The 22304-nt window shown below is 41.1% G+C and overlaps 1 protein-coding gene across 1 annotated transcript in view; it reads right to left on the bottom strand.

Moving 5' to 3' along the window:
• Positions 1-6715: 6715 nt before the first annotated feature.
• Positions 6716-22304, bottom strand: part of opn5 (opsin 5) — a 79787-nt gene continuing 64198 nt past the window's right edge. Inside the window, exon 7 of the mRNA XM_073057254.1 lies at positions 6716-7182. Within this exon, the coding sequence (XP_072913355.1) occupies positions 7119-7182 (64 nt within the window). The 3' untranslated portion in view covers positions 6716-7118. The remainder of the gene's footprint in view (positions 7183-22304) is intronic.

Raw genomic sequence — 22304 nt, forward strand, 5'->3', positions numbered from 1 at the left:
GGATACCAAAAATTTCTTCAGAAACATGATGTATAAAAGAGAGGCAAGAGTCAATTTTGGCTGCTGGAAAATGACGCTGGAGAGGTAGTAATGGGAGACAATGAATTGCAGATGAACTGAATAAGTATTTTGTGTGAGTCTTCACTGTGGAAGATATTAACAGTAATAGCCGAAATTCCAGGTGTCAGAGGTCATGAAGTGTATGAAGTTACCATAACTAGAGAGAAGGTGCTTTGGAAACTGAATGGTCTGAATGTAGATAATTCATCTGGACCAGATGGTGTACACCCCAGTTTCCGAAAGAGGTAGCTGAATAGATTCTAAAGGCATTTGTAATGATCTCTCAAGAATCAATAGATTCTGGAATGGTTTCAGAAGATGGGAAAATGCGAAGGTCACTCCACTCTTCAAGGAGGGAAAGAACCAAAGGAAAGGAAACTATAGGCCAGTTAGTCTGACCTCAGTGGTTGGAAAGATGTTGAAGTCAATTATTAAGGACTCAGGGTACTTGGAGGCACAAGATAAAACAGGCCGTAGTCAGCGTGCTTTCCTCTCGAGGAAATCTGGCCTGACAAATCTGCTGGAATGCTTTGAAAAAATAGTAAGCAGGATAGTCAAAGGAGAATAGGTTGGTGTTGTGTACTTAGATTTTCAGAAGACTTTTGACAAGGTGCCACACATGAGGCTGCTTAACAAGTTATAACCCCTTGGTTTTACAAGGAAGATTCTAGCATGGATAAAGCAGTGGCTGCCTGGCAGAAGGCAAAGATTGGGAATAAAGGGAGTCTTTTCTGACTGGTTGCTGGTGACTAGCGGTATTCCATGGGGGTCTGTGGTGGGACCAATTCTTTTTATGTTATACGTCAATGATGATGGAATTGATGGCTTTGTTGCAAAGTTGGCAGATGGTATGAAGATAGGTGGAGAGGTTGGTTGTTGAGGAAGAAGAGAGGCTGCAGAAGGGCTTAGACAGATTAGGAGAATGAGCAAAGAAATGGCAGCTGAAATGGTGTCGGGAAGTGCATGGTCATGCACTTCGGTGGAAGAAATTGGAGCATTGTCTATTTTCTAAATGAAGTGAAAATACAAAACACTGGGACAGAAAAGGATTTGGGAGTTCTTGTGTAGGATTTCCTAAAGGTTAATTTGCAGGTAGAGTCTGTGATGAAGAAGGCAAATGCAATGTTAGCATTCCTTTCAAGAGCAGTAGAATACAAAAGCAAGGATGTAATGTTGAGACTTTATAAAGCAGTGGTAAGACCTGACTTGGAGTATTGTGAGCAGTTTTGGAGCCCTTATTTAAGAAAGGATGTGCTGAAATTGGAGAGGGTTCAAAGGAGGTTCAAGAAAATAATTCCAAAATTAAATGGTTTGTCATATGAAGAGCATTTGATGGCTCTGGGCTTGTATTTACTAGAATTCAGAAGAATGAGGTCATTGACCTCATTGAAACCTATCAAATGGTGAAAGGTCATGATAGAGTGAATTTGGAAACAATGTTTCTTATGGTGAGAGAGTCTAAGACCAGAGGACACAGCCTCAAAATAGAGGGGCAATCCTTTAGAATGAAGATGAGGAGGAATTTCTTTAGCCAAAGACTGGTGAATCTGTGGAATTCTTTTGCCACAGGCAGCTGTGGATGGAGGCCAAGTCTTTATGTATATTTAAGGCAGAGGTTGACAGTTTCTTGATTGGTCAGGCATGAAGGGATGGTAAGAGACTGGGGCTGAGAGGAAAATTGGATCAGCCATGATGAAATGACGGGGCAGACTTGATGGGCCAGGTGGCCTAATTCTGCTCCCATATCTTATGGTGCATACGGAAAATGAAGCTGAAACTGAGTCTGGAAATGATGAAAAGGGCAGATTCGAAACAAGCTATGAATGAAGCAAACACAGCAGCAAATACTGTTTTGGTGTCTAATGGCTTTTACAGGGGCTGGTATCATAATTGTAAACTTTCCATAATTCCAGTTCAGGCGAAGTCTAAGAAGAGTAGCAAGACAGTGGTTACTTATGCTTTCCTAGATCAAGGAAATACTGCAGTGTTCTGTACAGATAACCTCATGAACAAGCTCAACCTGACAGGAAAAAGAACACGTATTCTCTGATATATGATAGGTCAAGAGAAGGTCATGAGTAGTTACGGTATGTTGTTTCAGGACTGGAAGTGGTTGTCTTGGATAGTGAAAACTATTCTGAACTGGCTAACATCTATATACAGGAATGTATGCCCATTCTCAAAGGGAACATTCCCCATCAGAGAGATCTTCTGGAATGGTCTCACCTGAAGCGTATTTACTTGCCGGAAATAGAGTCAGAAATTGAACTGTTGATAGGCATAAATGTGCCTAAGGCACTGGAGCCTTTGCAAGTGAGTCGCAGTGTTAATGACGGACCCTACACAATCAGAATGATGCTGAGATGGGCTGTTAATAGAGCATTGAAAGGAGCATAATGGTGGAAGAGACCACGCTCAGCCAGAGCTGACAGCTAATGAGACTTCAGTTTTGCACTTGGGTGGGCATTCAAGACAAATGTTTCAAGACAGATTTTTCTGAATACAGTCAAGAGGGACAATTTGGATCACAATCCAGGATAGACTGCTTACCAAAATGGTATACAATATTTGTGTAAGCATTGAGATTTCATCTCTCCTGTGTCTTCATAGCATGTCATTATTATTATTATTATAGCATATTAGTAAGGTATAATATTGTAGTATTTTAATTAGGGGGCTGGAATGCAGGAGCTGTGTACTCTGTATTGCGTGTTATTATGGTAACTAGTCACATTAGTGGGGATGTTGGCAAAGCGAAGGAAATACTCTACATATTCATACTTATTTCATGGCAGTTTGCAGCTTGGGACTGGCAGAGATCATATCTTTGCTAACCACTTGATATCACTGAATAATACTTCGCTTACATTTGGGTATGCTTTGGTTCTTCACTTCAAAATTGTCATAGAGCACAGAAACAGGCCCTTTGACCCACCTTGTCCATGCTGAAAGCTGCCTGTGCTTATTGACCTGCACCAGGACCCTACCCCTACAATCTATGTGCCTATTCAAGCTACTCTGAAATGAAAGGATCAAATAAAGAATTTCACTCTGAACAATCACTTCATTGGAGCTGAGGGTGTGTCATGCAAGTATAAGAACCCCTGGCCAACGGCAATTGTTTCATTTTTATTTTCGATCAGATTTGCCACTGCATATAGCGTATACTCCAATTTATTCAGAACACGTTTTCCTTGTAATACGACATATAGAGGTACAACAAAACTCCTAACTACTGTACAATGTTAGCCTATCTCTTTAAAAACAGAAAGCAGAAACCTTGCTTGTAATTACATTGTCACTGCCATGTTGAAAACTGCAAGTGGTCAAAGTGCCACACCTGCCATTGATCTCCTCCCTCACCTCTATTCAGGGCCCAAGTGCTCCTTCGAGCTGAGGCAGCACTTCACCTGTGGATCTGCTGGGATTGTTTATTGTGGCCAGCGCTCCCAATGCGGCCTCTTCTGCATTTGTGAGACTTGTTAGAAATTGGGGAACCGCTTTGTTGAGCACCACTGCTTCTTCCGCCAAAAGCAGAACTTCCCAATGGCCAAACATTTTAATTCCAAATCCCAATCCTGTTCCAACATGCCAATCCATGGCCTCCCCTTGTGTCATGATGAGGCACCATCAGGGTGGAGGGGAAACATCTTATACTCTGTTTAGATAACCTCCAACCTGATGGCATGAATACCAATTTCTCCCTCTTTCTCCCCTCTTCTTCCATTCCTCACTCTGGCTTCTCACCTCTTCTCACCTGCCTGTCACCTCCCCTCCTTCTTCCCTTTCTCCTATGGTCCACCTCTCCTACAAGATTCCTTCCTCTCCAGCCCTTTACCTTTCCTACTGACCTGGCTTCACTATCACCTTCTACCTATCCTCTTTCTCCTCCTCACCTTTCATTCTGGCAGTTTCCCCTTTCCTCTCCATCCATTTCCATAGATGCTGCCTGACCTGCTGCGTTCCTCCAGTATTTTGTGTGTGTTGCTTTGGATTTCCAGCATCTGCTCAATTTCTCATGTGTAGGTTGAAAATATTATTTGTACATTGGTAGTGTTAAATGGGGTTTGATAGCACAATATCATATATTACAACAAAATATAGTCAAACATCATAAAGTAATGATTGTTGCTAATTATAATTGGGGTTCCCAAGGGAAGTCAATGGATTAATGTTAATACATTACTTACACTTGTGAATATATTAAAAACAAACAAGAGAAAATCTGTAGATGCTGGAAATCCAAGCAACACACACACAAAATGCGGGAGGAACTCAGCAGGCTAGGCAGCATCTATGGAAAAGAGTACAGTCGATGTTTTGGTCCTGCTGAAGGGACTCGGCCTGAAACGTCGACTGTACTCTTTTCTGTAGATCTGCTTGTCCTGCTGAGTTCCTCCAGCATTTTGTGTCTGTTGCTATAAAAAAATTAAATATGTTCCCTTGAAGAAGGTTATCTAAGGTGAGCAGCAGAATATAAATCAGATGGAAATGTGGGTGGAGAATTGACAGGTGGAAGGTGATCCTAACAAGGGCTAAGTGATGCATTTTGGGATGTCAAATAAGATAAGATATATAGAGAAATACACTAAGGTACGTCAATGAACAGAGATTCAACTATATTGTTCCCTGAAAGAGGCAACACAGATTAACAGGGTGGAAAGGATGAGTGAGCTTAGTTTTTCTCTCTGTAGCAAAGAGGTGACTGGATAGAAGTTTACAAGATAAGAGGCATATAGAGTGGACAGCCAATGTCTTTTTTCCCAGGGTAGAAATGGCTAATATGTGAAGGCATCATTGTAAGGTGATTGGAGGAAAGTAAAGTGGGAATGTAAGAGGTAGTTTTTTTTGCATAGAGAGTGGTGGGTGTGTGGAACACATTGCCTGTGAATGTGGTAGAGGCAAATACATGGGGGTGTTTACAAGACTTTTAGATAGGCACATGGATAAAAGAAAAATGGAGGGATATGTGGGAGGAAAGAATCATATTGATTTTGGAGCAGGTTCAAAGCTTAGTAGGACATAGGGCCTGTACTGAGTTGTAATTTTCTTTGTTCTTTGTTTTGTATTCAATGTTCCATGAAGAAGACATAGGACGTGAAAGAGAAAATAACAATTGGGATGCTGTGTTGCAACTAAGCAAAAGGCTGCTTCAATCACACCTGGAATATAATCAACACACTACAGGAATGATGTGGTTGTGCCGAAGAAAGAAGAGAGGAGATTCACCAGGACATTGCCTGGGTTGAAGGAATTTTGTTATGGTGAGAGATTGGATATGCTGGATTTGTTTTCCCTGGAGTGAAGGAGACAAGAGGGTCACCTGACAGGGATATATGAAATTATAAGAGACATAAATAGAGTAGATGGTCAGGATCATTTCTTAAGGGTCACCTGACACGGGTATATGAAATTACAAAAGACATAAATAGCATAGATATTCAGGATGATTTTCCCATGATTGATGTATCAAAAGCAAGAAGGCACAGGTTTAGGCTGAGTGGAAGGAATTTTAAAGAGGATTTGGGGAGAAAGTTTCTTTTACACAGAGTGGTTAACATCTTGAAGACAAGGTGATGGAGCCAGATACAATCTCTGCATTTCGGAGACATGAAGTTGGGCACTTAGATCGGCAATATTTATAAAGGTTTTTAAGCCCAGTGCTGGCAAATGGGATTATTGAGGATGGACTGAAAAGATGGCATGGACCTGTAGACCAAAGGTCCTTTTACTTAGAGATGCAGCTTAGGAAAAGGTCCTTCCAGCCCAATGAGACTACACCGCCCGATTACACCCATGTGAACAATTAACCTACTAACCTGTACGTCTTTGGAATGTCAGAGGGAACCAAAGCACCTGGATGAAGCCCACACAGTCACATAGAGAACGCACAGACTCCCTACAGACAGTGGCGGGAAATGGACCCTGGTCACTGATGCTATAATAGTGTTGTGCTAATCACTACGCTTCTGTGCCACTCTGTATAAGTGAACATTCCATGGTTCTATTCTATTCACCCCTCTACTTTGAAGTTTAATTAAACTAAATTTCATGTTCTAATGTTATATAAATTGACCTTGACTGTGCCATAGTTCCAGAGTCTGGTGAGGAAGTCTATTAGAGTAAACCCCTTGAAGAAATGAGGACAAAGTCAATATGATATTTCAGAGTTCATTACTGAAGTGAACGATTAGGCTTCGATCACTAGACTTCATGTTAAAGGTTATTGAAAGACCAGATTGCGACAGGATGATGATGGGGAAAGGAGTTTTAGAAAAAGAAGGGGGAGAACAAGAGGGGAGAAGGGGAACAAGACCGTGAGAGAGAGAAAAGGAAAGTGATATATCAAGGGAGGGAAGAAAAGAGGTGGAGCAAAGAGAAGAAAGGGGAAAGCAATTTCCAGGGAGATGAAGAGCATGAGGAGAGGGAGAAAGAATGAAATGGGAAAGGAGAGAGGAGTGAGAGGGAAGATAGCTTGGGAAGCACAGAAGTGGGAAGGAGAAAAAGTCTTTTGTTTACAAGAGAGATATTGTTATTCTATTAATGTTTAATAGTGTGATGAAAATTACAATTTACCATCACTTTTTCTTCATTCTTCCAATAGCTCTAATTATAATATGGGGAAATTTATAGTTACATCAACCACAAGTAATTATTGCCTGGAATACAATATTTTTATTAATATATAAAATGGAGATTAAATGTCACTGTGGAAAAATATTTCTTCATCCTATATTTAAACCAAAACAAGCAAGCTCATTTATCACAATAATCACAGTTTAGTTTGAAATATTGAATTAATAGTCATTTAATATCACAGTGTCCTTATAGCTATCCGATTAGTCATTATCTTAGAGCTGCACAACACAAAATTGGCTCTTTGGCCCACCATATTGTTTTGATATATAATTGCAACTACAGACTGTTGTGTTTATTTCTAAAGACATGCTCAATGTGTGCTTTTGGTTTTCATGTGTTGGATGTTGTTCAGATCAGTTGATAATTAAACTCCAAAGTGGAAGTCAGAAACGCTTGTAAAGAGTGAATTCAGCTCCGTTTCAATTCTCCATCTTTGTCTCAATTACTTCCAAGTACCCAACATCTCTGCTTGCTGAGATGGTCCTGAAATAAAACAAATTCAACAATGAGAGGAATATAAAATAACAATGATTAAAGTGTTCTTAAAAACGTGCTTTGGGTGCATTTCCATGCTCAACTCTGGTATTAAAAAACTTTTTCAGTCCATCTTCAGTATTTACCAATTAAAGTCAAGCTTCTCTTTAATGCATTTGGTATTACACTGCACCACTTTGTCTTTATTTAGAGATACAGTGCAGTAAGAGGCCCTTCAAGCTCAACGAGACCACACCACTCAGTTACACCCATGTGACCAATTAACCTACTAATACATACATCTTTGGAATGTGAGAGGAAACCGGAGCATCTGGAGGAACCAGTGTGGCCATGGCGAGAATGTACAAACTCCTTACAGAGAGCAACGGAGTTGAACTTGGGTCCCTGCCACTGTAGGAGCATAATGCTAACCACTACACTACTATTCATGTGCCTTGGTGTGAGGCATGGGCAATCAGTCTTGACCATGATTGTTCTTGCAAAAATTTTCTACAGAAGTGGTTTGCCATTGCCACCTTCTGGGCAATGTCTTTACAAGACGGGTGACCCCAACCTTCAGAGATTGTCTGCCTGGTGTCAGTGGTCGCATGACAAGGACTTGTGATGTGCACCAGCTGCTCATATGACCATCCACCACCTGCTTCCATGGCTTCACGTGACCCTGATCGGGGGAGCTAAGCAGGTGCTGCACCTTGCCCAAGGGTGACCTGCGGGTTATCAGAGGGAAGGAGTGTCTTACATTGACTTTGGTAGAGACGTCTCTCTTCCTCCACTACCCCTTTAGAGATAGTACAGTAACAGGCCCTTCCAGCCCTCCAATTACATCCAAGTAGCCAACTAACCTACTAATTCATAAGCCTTTGTGATGTGAACCTAGAGGGAATTGCACATGATCATGGGGAGAACATACAAATTCCTTCCAGACAGTGATGGAATTGAACCCTGGTCACTAGTACTGTAAAGCTAACTACTACGCTGCTATGCAGCCCCTAAATTGTTACAATTTAAAATATAGCAATTGTTTTCACTTTACAGTTCTGAATGACAATGATCAGAGATTCTTATTTATCTTTCACATTAATGAAGTTTTATTGTAACATTAATTCTGTTACAAAGAATGACAAGACATTTCAGCAATGTAGGAACTATTCTATACTCAGAAATGCAAGTAGTGTAGTGTAATACAGTAAAACTTCTACAAATGGTGTGGTCTTTAGAAACACCAGAATGGCAGATTTCCTAGACTGTTAACTATTGTTGTATTTCATTTAATGCCTCAGCACTTCGAAGTTCTCTTTTCAATGTTACACAGTATGATAAAAGGTTTCCCAGTAAACCAGGAGAGTTGAAAGGGAGTAGGAACTGGAGCCCCAGTGAGGGGGAAAGGAGTATGACAAGCCTGATCGGGTCATTAGCAGATTGTCAGACTTTTATTGAACTTTGAAAGACTACTGGTACTGTGTGTGCAGTGGACACAAGTGTTTCCAGTAACTCTTCAAAGCAGTAATGGGCTTTGTATCACAAATACAGCAGATGCAGTTACTGAACTGATCAAGCTACGCAATTTAAGTTGCAATATTATAATCTGTTTAAAAATACGGAAAAAGGTCCCGTTTGTGCTTGGTGGGAGAATCAGGAAAAGTCTACCATTCCCAACAACTTCTTGGACAGCTTCCACACTATTTGTAAAATGGTGGAAGTTCACCTTCAGAGTCACTGTCTATTCACAATGCCTTTAAAAATATGCAACCTCCAATCCTTTGTTTACATAAATGAGTATTACTACCAGATATTTTGATCAACTTAACTGATCTTAACAGGGAAAATTTTAAAGCATGAGAAATTAAAAATTCAAAAGCTGAAATGTCAGCAATTCAGAAGCATTCATCTCCCTTTGCTCAATATCTAGTTGAACCACCTCTGACAGCAATTACAGTCAGTGGTCTCTTTGGATAAGTCTCTACTAGCTTTGCACAACGGGATGGAGCAAAACCTGCCCGTTCCTCCTTGCAAAATTGTTCAAGCTGACCCAGGTTAGTTGGAGAGCGGCAATGGGCGGCCATCTTGAGATCTTGCCAGAGATGTTTGATCAGGTTAAGATAGACCATTGATTAGGTCACTCAAGGACATCAATTTTTTTCACTTGAAACCACTCCATGATTGTTCTGGCAGTGTGCTTTGAGCCCTTGTCCCACTAAAAGATGAACCTCCTCCCCAGTTTAAGCTTTCTGGTAGAATTTATTCTTATGAATTCATTGAAAACAAGTGATCCTCCAATTTGCTACATCAACAAATTGGGTGAGTTGGTGATATGTATACTGCACTGGAAGAAAGGTAGCATAGTAATTACAAAGGGAATGATTACCTTTTCAGCCTCACAATTTTGGTTTTTAATCTTTAGTAAATTGTTGACAGGTTTTGGAATTTTTCTTTTGACATAATGCGCAACGCTTTGTAGATAAGCTCAAAAAAATTTTACTTCAATTTATTTTCGGTTTAGAAAATGAGACAGTTAAATGTGAAAATAGTTGTGAGGGCTGAATACTTTTTCAAGCTCTGTACTTATAAGGAGGCCAAAGCCAAACCTCATGATAATCTCGATCCAAGTAAGGTCACCACAGATTCTACAGACTTGATAAAAATTGAAGAATATAACAAATAGATTCATGAGTAGGCAATTCTGCCTCTCATTCCTTCTGGAAATAACAGGACCTGTCCTGATGAAGGGTCTTGGCCCAAAATATCGACTGTTTATTCCTCTCCATATTTGCTGCCTGACCTACTGAGTTCCTCCAGCATTTTATATATGATATATGAATTTATATATGATTTCCAGCATCTGCAGAATCTATTATCTCCTTTAACCATGTCTACGCATCAATCGTTCACTAGACTGTCACAGAAACTAATTTTAAGCTGCTACCTTGATCATAAATGCGCACAAAGTGCACAAAGGCTTCTATTTAGACATTTTAGGAAAAGCAAACCATAGTCTGTTACATAGAATCTCTCTGTGCTTTACTGTCCTGGGTGACAAGGCCTCAGAAAATATTTTTTTTTAATTTAGTCAGTAGACTTTCCTTAGTCCAACATTTAGAGCATAACAAGATTGTTAATGATTTTTGTATCATTCAACAGGCTGTCCTCAAGTAAATGAAAGATTTCTCTTCTCCTTCCTTCATTTTTTTAGCCTTGGGTATCAGTGATTTGGGTTTGAGGCTTATACATTGGTTATGCTGCGATGACATCTTCTAATCAGTTTCCAAGCAAATTGCCTCATAAATTTACCACGGAATATCAATATTCTGACACACAACATTAATCAGCAACATTAGTGATTCAGTTGGTTTATTTATGTTTCAGCAAAGGTTTTGATATAGAATAACAGAAGAATTTGTAGCAGCAGGCTGGAAAGCTTGTCAGGAGACTGAACGAAGCTCCCGGGAAATGCAGGATTATCTTGTAAATACAAGAGATTCTGCAGAAGCTGGAAATCTAAAGCAACACATACAAAATTCTGGGTGATCTCAGCAGGTCTATTGAAAGGAATAAAGAGACAATGTTTTGAGCCAAGACCCTTTGCCATCTTGGCTTGAAATATTATGTTGTAGCTAGTCTCCAATTTGGTATAATCTCACATTTAGAAAGGGGAAAGTAAATTTTTTTAACTACGTGAAACAAGGAAAAACAGAGAATTATATGAGTACACCCAATGAAAAGTTGAACAAATAAGTGGGGGAAAACCTATTAGCGTATCAAGAGAAATTTCACAATGTATTCCCCAATCAATTTGGTCTCAAGCTCATACCATGATAATTTCAGAACCTTATGGTCATTAAAGTACAACCATTACCGTCCATTTAGGGTGATTGAAGAGCAAAAAACTCAAAAGGAGAACAAGAGAGAAGCACTGTGGGAATTTACCTTGCCAGCAATCACTGAACACATAGGTACAGAACTAAAAACACTGCAGTGTTCTGCTGCAGTGCTCGCAAGAGAGCAGACCCATAGTAATTGCTGTGGTGATTGATCATACAGATTGAAAAGAGCTGTTAACGTTAGGATGTGATAGGCTAGTGCACAGAGCTAATCCTATTACTGCTTTTAAGGTCATCTTTTTGAAGACCTTCACTGTATATACTTGCTGTCCTAGCCTGCACTGCAGCTCTGAAAAGAGAACCTGAGCAAGCAAGAATCACACTGGAGTCATACTCAATGCACATCAATTCTGTCAAAGCGCCCAAACATCATTAGTGCTGCTTCAAAATCTTAATGAGTACTCATATCAGCCTCTACACACTACCCTGCAGCATGAATTGTCATCGGTGATATCACCAACCGTAGTCACAATCTCTAATAAACCGAAATTCCCCTTCGCGGCACAGTGGATTTCTTCCCAGAAAATAGAGAATTACCTCCAAATGATTCCACGCTGGGTGTCCACACGTGAAGGTAAAAGATCTTTCAGATATTAAAAATACTAAACATGAAGCATGGTTAACAATGTGCAGTGACTTCTGCATTCCTCTTAATGATTTAAATGTGTCATTCTGTCTTTCTGTTGGCTATTAATTAATGAATCACTAGAATTGTAAAATAATTGCCATAAACTGTTAAGTCCTGCTTTATAATCAGTGCTTGAGGGAATGGAGCATTTAATTTACGAGTCCTCATCTTGCGTTATTTATACATTGTATCTACCCTTTGCAATAACCTTAGTTTCAGGCTGCAGAGCAACTCCATGATGATCAACTTTAGTGGTTGAAGAGATTTGGAAGCAGAACGAAAATGAACCTTGCACTCACATCAGACACTGCACGTTTACACAAAGGGTATTTCATTGGACATAGACATTGACTAACTGTGAACCTCTGTAACTGACTGGTTTGATAGTGGTCAAATTATCTTTATGCAAGTAGAAGGCCATCCTGACCATCATACTGTTATTGTCATGTCAATGCTACTGACAGGAGAACAGAGAAGTGCATGTTATTGGCCCCTTAAAACCAGTCACTTTGGGCTGATGGGCCTCGACAGTCATGGTAGGCAGCTCATCTAGGAGAAGGAATACTCTGATCTCAAACCTCCACTGCCTTGTGGCTGTACCCACTCGTTGGGAAGGCTTTGGGAGTAAGCTCCAAGGAAGAATTCCAGAGCTGGAGTCCCTAAGGCAGTCCTACATCGAGTTCAATGCTGGTGCCAAACTGTATTGGTCTCTGCATTCCTTTGGATTCATCAGCCACGTGGAGAGTGGGAGCCTGGTGCATTTGCAGCAGCTTACTCCACATATCACACTCCCCTGGCTTGTGTATCACGTAGGCATCTAGAACGCAATACTCATGGCTGACCCTGACCACCGGAGGGTCTCAACACTACTGCTACAAGAGGAAGACAAAGAGATAAACACAAGAGGTTCTGCAGATGCTGGAAATCCAGAGCAACATACAAAATGCTGGAGGATCTCAGCAGGTCAGGCAACCTCAGTGGAGGGGAATAAACAACTGACATTTCAAGCTGAGACCCTTCATCTGGACTAGCAAGGAAGGGGCAAAGAAGCAAGAATAAGCCAGAATTCCAGCTTGTACTCCCTCCCTTCAAACTCCCCCCCCCCCCTTATTGTGGCTTCTTCCCCTTCCTTTCTGGTCCTGATGAAGAGTCTCAGCCCAAAATGTTGATAGTTTTATTCCCTCCAGTGATGCTGCCTGTCCTCCTGGGTTCCTCCAGCACCTTGCTCGTTGTCGTAGTTCTTGTACTCCACGGCTCACTTCCTAACCCCTTGCAAAGATTCTCCATCCTTTATAACTCTCTGGTCAGAATATAAGGGAATGCCTACTACTTGTTTGGATACATCAAGCACCGATAACACTTAAGAGCTTTCTTACAAAAGTAGCGATGCCCTGGGAAAAGCACAGCTTCCATCACACACAACCCTGACGTGGTCACCAGACCTTTCTTTCTGCTCAACAAAATTCCCAATCATCAGGTTTTCTATGTTTCTTTGATCAAGAAGCCAGAACACCTTTGGCCCTGTACTTTCAAGATTGAGCATTAGGAACTTCTTATGTACTTTGGATAAACCACAGAGGTGTTTTATAAAAGCAAGAGATTCCACAGATGCTGGAAATCCAGAGGAACACACACACGATGCTGGAGGAGCTCAGCAGGTCAGGCCAGCGTTGATGGAAAGGAATGTAGAGGCCTTTCACCAGGTCTTGGGGCAAAATATCAACCCTTTATTCCTCTCCGTTGATGCTACCTGACCTGCCGAGTTCCTCCAGCACTTTGAGAGGTGCTTTATAAACATTGCTGCCATTATATCACTAGATAGGGAAATGGTGTCCAGGACCCACGTTGACATTGAGCAGCAGGAGATGCCATTGGCTGCATTTAATCAACTGTCAGATCTTGGCTGCCAGATGCCATTGCTGAGGATCTGAGGAGTTGGGAAAGGGGAGCAGTGAGGGGTGAGGAAGATAGAGGCAAATTCAGTCACCCTGACAGGTTGCATTTCTGACTCCTTGAGTATCGCTGCAGGTACTGAGTACCAGTGGAGTTGGAAATTGCAAGGTATAGTTTACTGTGCCCTTCCTCTGTCCCACAGATCAAATTTTGGGGCAGCACAGTTAAAGTGCCAGTGCCCTGGGTTCAATTCCACCGCTTCCCAGTTTTGCCCAACGTACAAATTGAATTTGTACATTCGCCCCATGATTAAGTGGGTTCCCCCTGGAATGCGTTAAGTCTCGATGGCTGCCTCTGGCAGTTCCAAAGGGAATTGTAAGTGTACAACCACTTACACTGAATTAAGTTCTGGGTTTAGTACAAGACTTCATGACAGGTGTTGACTAATGGGGAATACCTACTTTGATTTGACACCAGGGCAAAGCTTCCACAGGATCTGAGACCCCAGTGGTCTGGGAGCAGGTCAATAGGACTAAGAGAGATCAGTTGGACTAGATGGGCTGTAAGACCTGTTCCTGTGCTATAGTGCGCTATGACTCTACTCTGGTTTCCTCCCACATTCCAAAGACTTACAGGTTAGTAGATTAATTGGTATATTTACACAGCAGGGGCTCGTAGGGCCAAAGGACTTGCCACTGTGCTGTATCTCTAAGTAAAATAAAAATTAAATCAAATTGCAAGGGTCCACAACCTGATCATTTCCGAGAACTAACGCAACCAGTAAGTGATTATCTCCAATGCATGTAGTTGTGATGTTCCCAGACATGGATCCTTGAGGTCCAATTCGCAAGTCTATTCACGTTCTGTCTTGGGGATAGAAGGTGGGAGGAAAGCATTCCTCTCGCCTCTCTGAGCTGCTGACTTCCTACAACCCTGAGACGGTGAAGCTGACTTCCCTGGCGTTGATGTATCAGTCAGAGTCGGATGCAGTTATCCAGGACTGCAGCCCACTCCGAGAGCAGGATGAGGGCTACCGCTGAGCCACTCCCTTGAGACAGCATGGAGGAAACATTTCCAGAAGAGGGAAGAGGCTTAATTGCCTCTCTCCTTCCAAAGTCACTCATGCTCGCACTTGAGGATGAGATCTCTTCACTCCACTCCCTCTAAAGCTGCTCCCGTCACCTTGTCCCACCATATCTCCTCCTCCTGCTCCATATCTTCATCAGGCTCCTCATGATACCCTCACCCCACCTCCTGGATTAGGTGTTGGGAACAGTCAAATCCGCTGGAAGAAATGCGGAGAGCTTTGCAGTCTAATATGCTGCTCAAACTCTTTACTTTCAACATTACCCTTATCACTTACTGAGTTTTCTGGGACCAGATGAAAAAAACACAATCAGCTAAAGGTCAATTGATTTATAAATCCTTCAATGCAATTGCACATACACTACGTCCGGGTACTCCTTCCTTTCAGCTTTTAATCACTTGGGAAAGGATGGAAATTATAAAAGATTCCAGACCAAGTAAGTGGAAAATTCTTCATAAAATTACCCCATTGCCTCAGGTGACAAAAACAATTCCACCTATACTTACACGTATGCTATAAATGATGAAATCTCTAAATGTATAAATCAGTCAGAAGTATTCCATTTGCTCTATTGTGATTTATATACTTTGTAACAAATTTCAGATAGAATTGGTCTGGTATGTTGGTTCTTGTGCTACAGAACAGGAATTAGAACCATAGCACAAAACGGGTTGGGGTGGTACAGTACATAGTGGTTAGCACAATGTGTTACAGTACAGGTGGCCAGGGTTCAATTCCTGCCGTAGCCTGCAAGGATCTTGCACATTCTCCCCGTGACCGCGTGGGTTTCCTCCTACAGTCCAAAGATACTGATTGGTCATTGTAAATTGCCCTGTGATTAGGATAGGATTAAATCGGATGACTGCTGGGTGGTGAGGCTTGAAGGACAGAAGGGGCTTTTCCGATGTGTGCTTATCACACTGCTCTACTCTCCGTATACATGCGGCTGTGTGGCTAGGCATTGCTCAAATATCATCTACAAATTTGCTGATGATACAACCATTGTTGGTAGAATCTCAGGTGGTGACGAGAGGGCATACAGGAGTGAGATATGCCAACTAATGGAGTGGTGCCGCAGCAACAACCTGGCACTCAACGTCAGTAAGACGAAAGAGCTGATTGTGGACTTCAGGAAGGGTAAGATGAAGGAACACATACCAATCCTCACAGAGGGATCAGAAGTGGAGAGAGTGAGCAGCTTCAAGTTCCTGGGTATCAAGATCTCCAAGGATCTAACCTGGTCCCAACATATCGATGTAGTCATAAAGAAGGCAAGACAGTGGCTATACTTTATTAGGAGTTTGAAGAGATTTAGCATGTCAACAAATACACTCAAAAACTTCTATAGTTTTACCGTGGAGAGCATTCTGACAGGCTGCATCACTGTTTGGTATGGAGGGGGGCTACTGTACAGGACTGCAAGAAGCTGCAGAGGGTTGTAAATCTAGTCAGCTCCATCTTGGTTACTAGCCTACAAAGTACCCAGGACATCTTCAGGGAGCGGTGCCTCAGAAAGGCAGCGTCCATTATTAAGGACCTCTCACTGTTACCATCAGGTAGGAGGTATAGAAGCTCGAAGACACGTACTCAGCGATTAAGGAACAGCTTTTTCCCCTCTGCCATCCAATTCCTAAATGGACATTGAAGCTTTGAACACTACCTCACTTTTTTAATATACAGTATTTCTGATTTTGCACATTAAAAAAAATCTATTCAATATACATATTTGATTTACTTGTTTATTATTATTATGGTTTATTTTATTTATTATTACTATTTTTTCTCTCTCTGCTAGATTATGAACTGCTGCTACAAAGTTAACAAATTTCATGTCACATGCCAGTGATAATAAATCTGATTCTGATTCTGATTCAATAGATAAATAGAAATTTCAGAGGAACAATTTGCGTATGGTGACTAACACGTCTACAAAACTGTCAGCCACCACTCGCAGACACTTCCCAAAGAGAACCAAACATTAATATCCCTTCCTTGGACTCCTAGACGGATTTCTGTGTATTTCAAGCACATTCTGTTTGGTTTACAATGTTGCTGTTTCCACTACTACTGTACAAGCTGATTCAAATGATCAGCAACTTGATGCATTAATTTAGCTAATCTCTCCACAGATGCTGCCTGATTTACTGAGTATTTCCAGAATTTTGCATGAATGAATTCTCATTTCAAAAAGAGGTAACAGCTGAAGGGCCAAAACTGAATATGGCACAGAGTGTTCAAGAGACACAAAAGATAATTCTGAGGGAAAATCTGATTTCATAGCTGAGTTTGTGCGTGAGGGTTGTGCTTATTAAGAAGGCCATGGGTGGAGATTGAGTCAAGCAAAGAGATTGTGAATACACAGGTGACTGAAAGATGGGGAAAAAAGATAATAAATATTTAAAACATTGTTTAAAAACTAATTCCAAATTCATGCAGTAGGATGACACCGGATAGTGAGGTCAGCTGAGATCATTGGGGTCTCTCTTCCCACTATTATGGGCATACACTACACGCTGCATCCGCAAAGCAAACAGCATTATGAAGGACCCCACGCACCCCTCATTCAAACTCTTCTCCCTTCTGCCATCTGGGAAAAGGCACCGAAGCATTCAGGCTCTCACGACCAGACTTTGTAACAGTTTCTTCCTCCGAGCTATCAGACTCCTCAATACCCAGAGCCTGGACTGACACCAACTTACTGCCCTCTACTGTGCCTATTGTCTTGTTTATTATTTATTGTAATGCCTGCACTGTTTTGTGCACTTTATGCAGTCCTGGGTAGGTCTGTAGTCTAGTGTAGTTTTATGTAGTTCAGTGTAGTTTTTGTACTGTTTCATGCAGCACCATGGTCATGGAAAAACGTTGTCTCATTTTACCTATGTACTGTGCCAGCAGTTATGGTCAAAATGACAATAAAAAATGACTTGACTTGACTTGAAGATTTCAGGGAAAGACTACTTTAAGATGCCACCAGGTGGCGCAGATGTTTAAATGTTTGGCATCAAAATCCTTTTGCTAAATGATATTGTGTGGATTATCCCTCTACAGTACTGGATATTGTTTTGAAACTGCATATTGATCAACCACCAAACTAGTTTCTTCTCTGCAATTAAACCATAATTTATGACAACCATCAGCACTTAGGTTCAGCATCAGGGTCCAAAGATGAGGTTTCCTCCAACAACACTTTCATTTTGTAGTCCACTTACAATGAATTAAGAAAAAAATAACGTCCCAAAAATTGTTTGTGATGCTCAGGGACCCGATCAGTTTGCACAGGGGGCACTCCTGCATTCGGCAAATGTATACAAGGCAATTTCAAAACTAGATCTGTTACATTTTACGATAGAACTTGCTGAGCCGAGTTGTGCACTGTGGGATATGGATTACAGGATATGGTTGAAAGAGATCATAGAACCATACTGTAGAACAATATAAAATAGGCCCTATTGGCCTACATCATCCACGTTGATGGTTCCTAATCTATGCTCGATGGGCTGAATGGCCTGATTCTGCTCCCCTGTCCTATGGTCTATGGTCAAATCCCATTTACCCCCTATGTCTTTTCTAACCAAGTACATGTCCAAAATGCACCTAAAATTATTTAGATGCCTACAGATGAATGCTAACATCACATTAGTCTAAATCTAGCTAGGGTGTCTTAAGACTTTTACACAGTACTGTAGTAATTTTATGTAGTGCACTGTAAGCAGTGTTACCGTAAACAAAAACAAATTTCATGACATATGTGAGTGATGATAAACCTGATTCTGATATGGGTCTCTATTGCGGACTAAGAGTGGGAAGAGGGCAGGGAGAGGGGAACCATGGTTGGGAAAAGGGAAAGGGAGAGGAGACAGAGTGGGAAGCACCAGAGGGTCATTCTATAGTGATCAATAGACCAAATGTTTAGAATCAAATGACCTTGCCTGATGCCTCAGGGCTGGGTGTGTTTGCACCCATGCCACCTCCACCCTGCCTGTGGCATTCCCTCTCCGCCACCTGTCCCACACCCCTCCCGCAGTGCTCCACCCTCACCATTTGCAATATACTTTTCTCCCACCAGATTTACAAACTTGCTTTCTGCTCCATGTTGACAAATACAGTACTGTGCAAAAGTCTTGGGCACCCTAGCTAAGACCTAAATATGTGCCCAAGACTTTTACACAGTACTGCATGTCAGTGATATTAAACCTGAATGTGATTCTGATCCTGATTCGGGACCTGCCTGTGGTTATTTGTCAGAATATTATTTGGGATTTCATTTAGGGCATATTCATCTTTCTTAGAGGACTATGGCCTGACTGCAGAGATTCAATCAGCACGGAGCAGCGTGGAGTTAAAAATGGGTTGATATCCTACAAGCGAGAGTGTAATTATCGGTGAAATAGCTTTAAATTCATCTTCAAAAGGCAGTCATTTGTCAGGGTAAATGCTGGTGGAGAAAAAGGAAGGCACAATTTATTCACATCCCTTTGCAGGATGTCCCAAAATGTTCAAAGTTGATCTATGAAGGGTCTTGGCCTGAAACGACTATTTATGTTTTTCCATTGATGTTGGCTGGCATGCTGGGTTACTCCAGCGTTTTGTGTGTGATGCAGTTGATCTCGTACTTTTCAGTACTTATTTCACATTTACAGCTTCTGCAGTTTTCTTTTGATTTTAAGCTCCTTTCAAGTTCAGCCACCATTGCAATGTAGGCAACAACACTCAAGTGACGCACCAAACTTATGCATGGGAGTATCTCGCGAACAGCAAACATGACAGCATATCGCTACAGAAGCTGATGAGGGGCGTGGGATTAATGTAGGAGCTTGATGTTTACCTGAGTGTTATCTTCTTCTAAGGACAGTACTTCTAACATCACTGGACTGAAAGTCAGCTTTGATTTTTGTACTTAGGTTTCTTGCGTGGGGCTTCAGTCCCACAGTCTTTTTATTCAGAGATAGAATTGCCGACAGTCAAACTGCAGCTGACACTAGACGTCAGATCAAATAATCCATGAACCGAAAATGAATTATTATGACCATAGATTTCCTTTTAAGTAGAAATCCTGCCTCATTTTCACCCAAGAAGCTAAATTAAATGAGCAAATTCAGATTTAAAGGCCTGGCACATTTTGAAGTCATTACAAATGCTACTAAGGATTTGCAAACGCACCTGCAACAAGAAAATTGTTGAGCTCTTCTAATTATTTCACTCAATTTGGCAAATAGAATTGAGAGGGTGTCTATGGAAGTTATGGAGTAAAAGAAATTTTATTTCAGCTTTTAGCCTTTAGTCAGCTGCCGGTTTTTTAAATTAAATATTCTTCCAGCAGTGGAATGATCTGTTTGTAAATTAGGAAGATGCAGCAAAATGTTAAAGTTTTACAGATGCAGCGCACAGTTGTGTCACTTGGAATTTTAACATTCCGAGCGTTTATTCGAAGAATAACCTATAGTCAAAATGAATTTATTGGAAAACAAAAAAAAAGTCAAAATGCACCTAAATAAACTACGAGGAAGCAGGGTGAACAAAGGAAAGGCAGTGGATGTCATTTAATTGGATTTTCAGAAGGCATTTAATAAGGTGCCACACAGGAGGCTGTTTAACAAGATAAATTCCCTTGGCATTACAGAAAAAATGCTGACATGAATAGAGGAATGGCTGACAGGCAGGAGGCAGTGAGTGGGTATAAAGGGGGCCTTTTCTAGTTGGCTGCCAGAGACTAGTGTTGTTCCTCAGGGGCCAGTATTGGGACCGTGACTTTTCACACTGTTTGTCAATGATTTAGACAATGGAACTGATGGCTTTGTAGCAAAGTTTGCAGATTGCAAAAATGAGATTGCAGCAGGGTTTAGACAAATTGGAAGAACAGGCAAAAAAGTGGCAGATGGAATAGTGTTGGTAAACATATGATAATGTATTTTGGTAAAAGGAACAAAAGTGCAGGCTACTATCTAAATGGGGAGAAAATTCAAACATCAGAGGTGCAAAAAGACTTAGAAGTCCTCATGTAAGACTCTTAGAGGTTTAATTTACAGGTTGAGTCTGTGGTAAAGAAGGAAAAAGTAATGTTGGCATTTATTTCAAGGGGAACAGAATATAAAAGCAAGGAGATAATGCCAAAGCTTTACAAGACATTAGTCAGGCCGCACTTGAAGTATTGTCAAAAGTTTTGGGCTCCATATTTCGGAATGGAGAGAGTCCAAAGGAGTTTCACGAGGATTATTCCAGAAATGAAAAGGTTAATTTATGAGGAGCATTTGACAGCTTTGGGTCTGTACTCACTGGAATTCAGAAGAATGTGGGGGGATCTCATTGAAACCTACTGAATATTGAAAGGACTAGATAAGATGGATGTGGAGAGGATGTTTCCTGTGTTGGAGGTGTCCAGAAATAGAGGGCACAGCCTCAAAATTGAGGGGCAACCCTTTAGAAATGAGGTAAGGAGGAATTTCTTTAGCCAGAAAGTAGTGAATCTGTGGAATGTTCGGCCACAGACAGCTGTAGAGGCCAAGACCATGGGTACACTTAAAGCGAAGATTGATCATTTCCTGATAGGTCGGGGTATCAAAGGTTATGGTGAGAAAGGAGGTGTGCGGGGTTGAGTGAGATCTGGGATCAACCATGATGGAATGACAGAGCAAACAAAATGGGCTGAATGGCCTAATTTTGCTCCTATGTCTTAAGGTCTTATGATTCCTTTAATATCTAAATATCTGTTGATCTCATTCTTCAATTTTATCAGAAACTGACCTTTTTAAGCAGGTAATTCTATAGATTAACCATCCTTCTATTTCCTCCCATCTCTGGTTCCATAAGTCCCCAGCCAGGTGAACCCTTATTTACCCTGCCAAGCCTAGTAAACGCTAGAGAGTGTAGGCTCAGTCTCTGTAACCTCCGAGAAGCCAGGTTCCTTATTCCTGGAATTCTATGATAAACCCTGACCTCTCTTATCCTGCAAGGAAGGAAAGAAGAGGTTCCTAATCTGCCACTTCTTTTGAAGATTAGCTCTACTTGTCGCATGTACATCAAAATATCAAAACATATAGTTAATGGCATCATTTGCGTCAAATCAATCAGCGAGGGTTGTGCTGGAAGCCCCCAAATGTCACCACGGTCCCAGTACCAGCATAGCATGTTGTGTATTTAATATTTCAGTAGAATCTGAGTAATATTGTAAAAATATTGCTTGGTTAAGCATTCCTTTTTGTTTAAATAATTCATTATGGGTTATATGTAAAAATACGTGAATCGCATACATCATAATGTAACCAATGTGATAAGTGCGCATCTCGCCTAAAGTAAGCATGAAGTTAAACACATTATTCTGGACTTCCTTGCAAAACGCTTTAAGCTGGAAGACAGTTCAAAGAGCTTCGGGAAAGCTGCAAGTATTCGCCTTTTTTACGTATAAAGAACCAGAATCTAATCTGTGTGCATTTGCAAAAGTAGATGCACAGACCAAAACCCAGCTGGATGAATGGAAGGCCAGAAAGAAAGGAGTCAATGGAGATACAAAGACAGATGATGTTGTGGATGAAGAAACCAGGAGGAAAGATCAGATCATGAAGGGAGCAATAGAAGGATTAATCAGAGAACACTCAAGTGAACTAAATGTACGTTGCCAAGGTCAAGA

The sequence above is a fragment of the Hemitrygon akajei genome, chromosome 9, assembly GCF_048418815.1.
Source record: "Hemitrygon akajei chromosome 9, sHemAka1.3, whole genome shotgun sequence".
Classification (NCBI taxonomy): Eukaryota; Metazoa; Chordata; class Chondrichthyes; order Myliobatiformes; family Dasyatidae; genus Hemitrygon; species Hemitrygon akajei.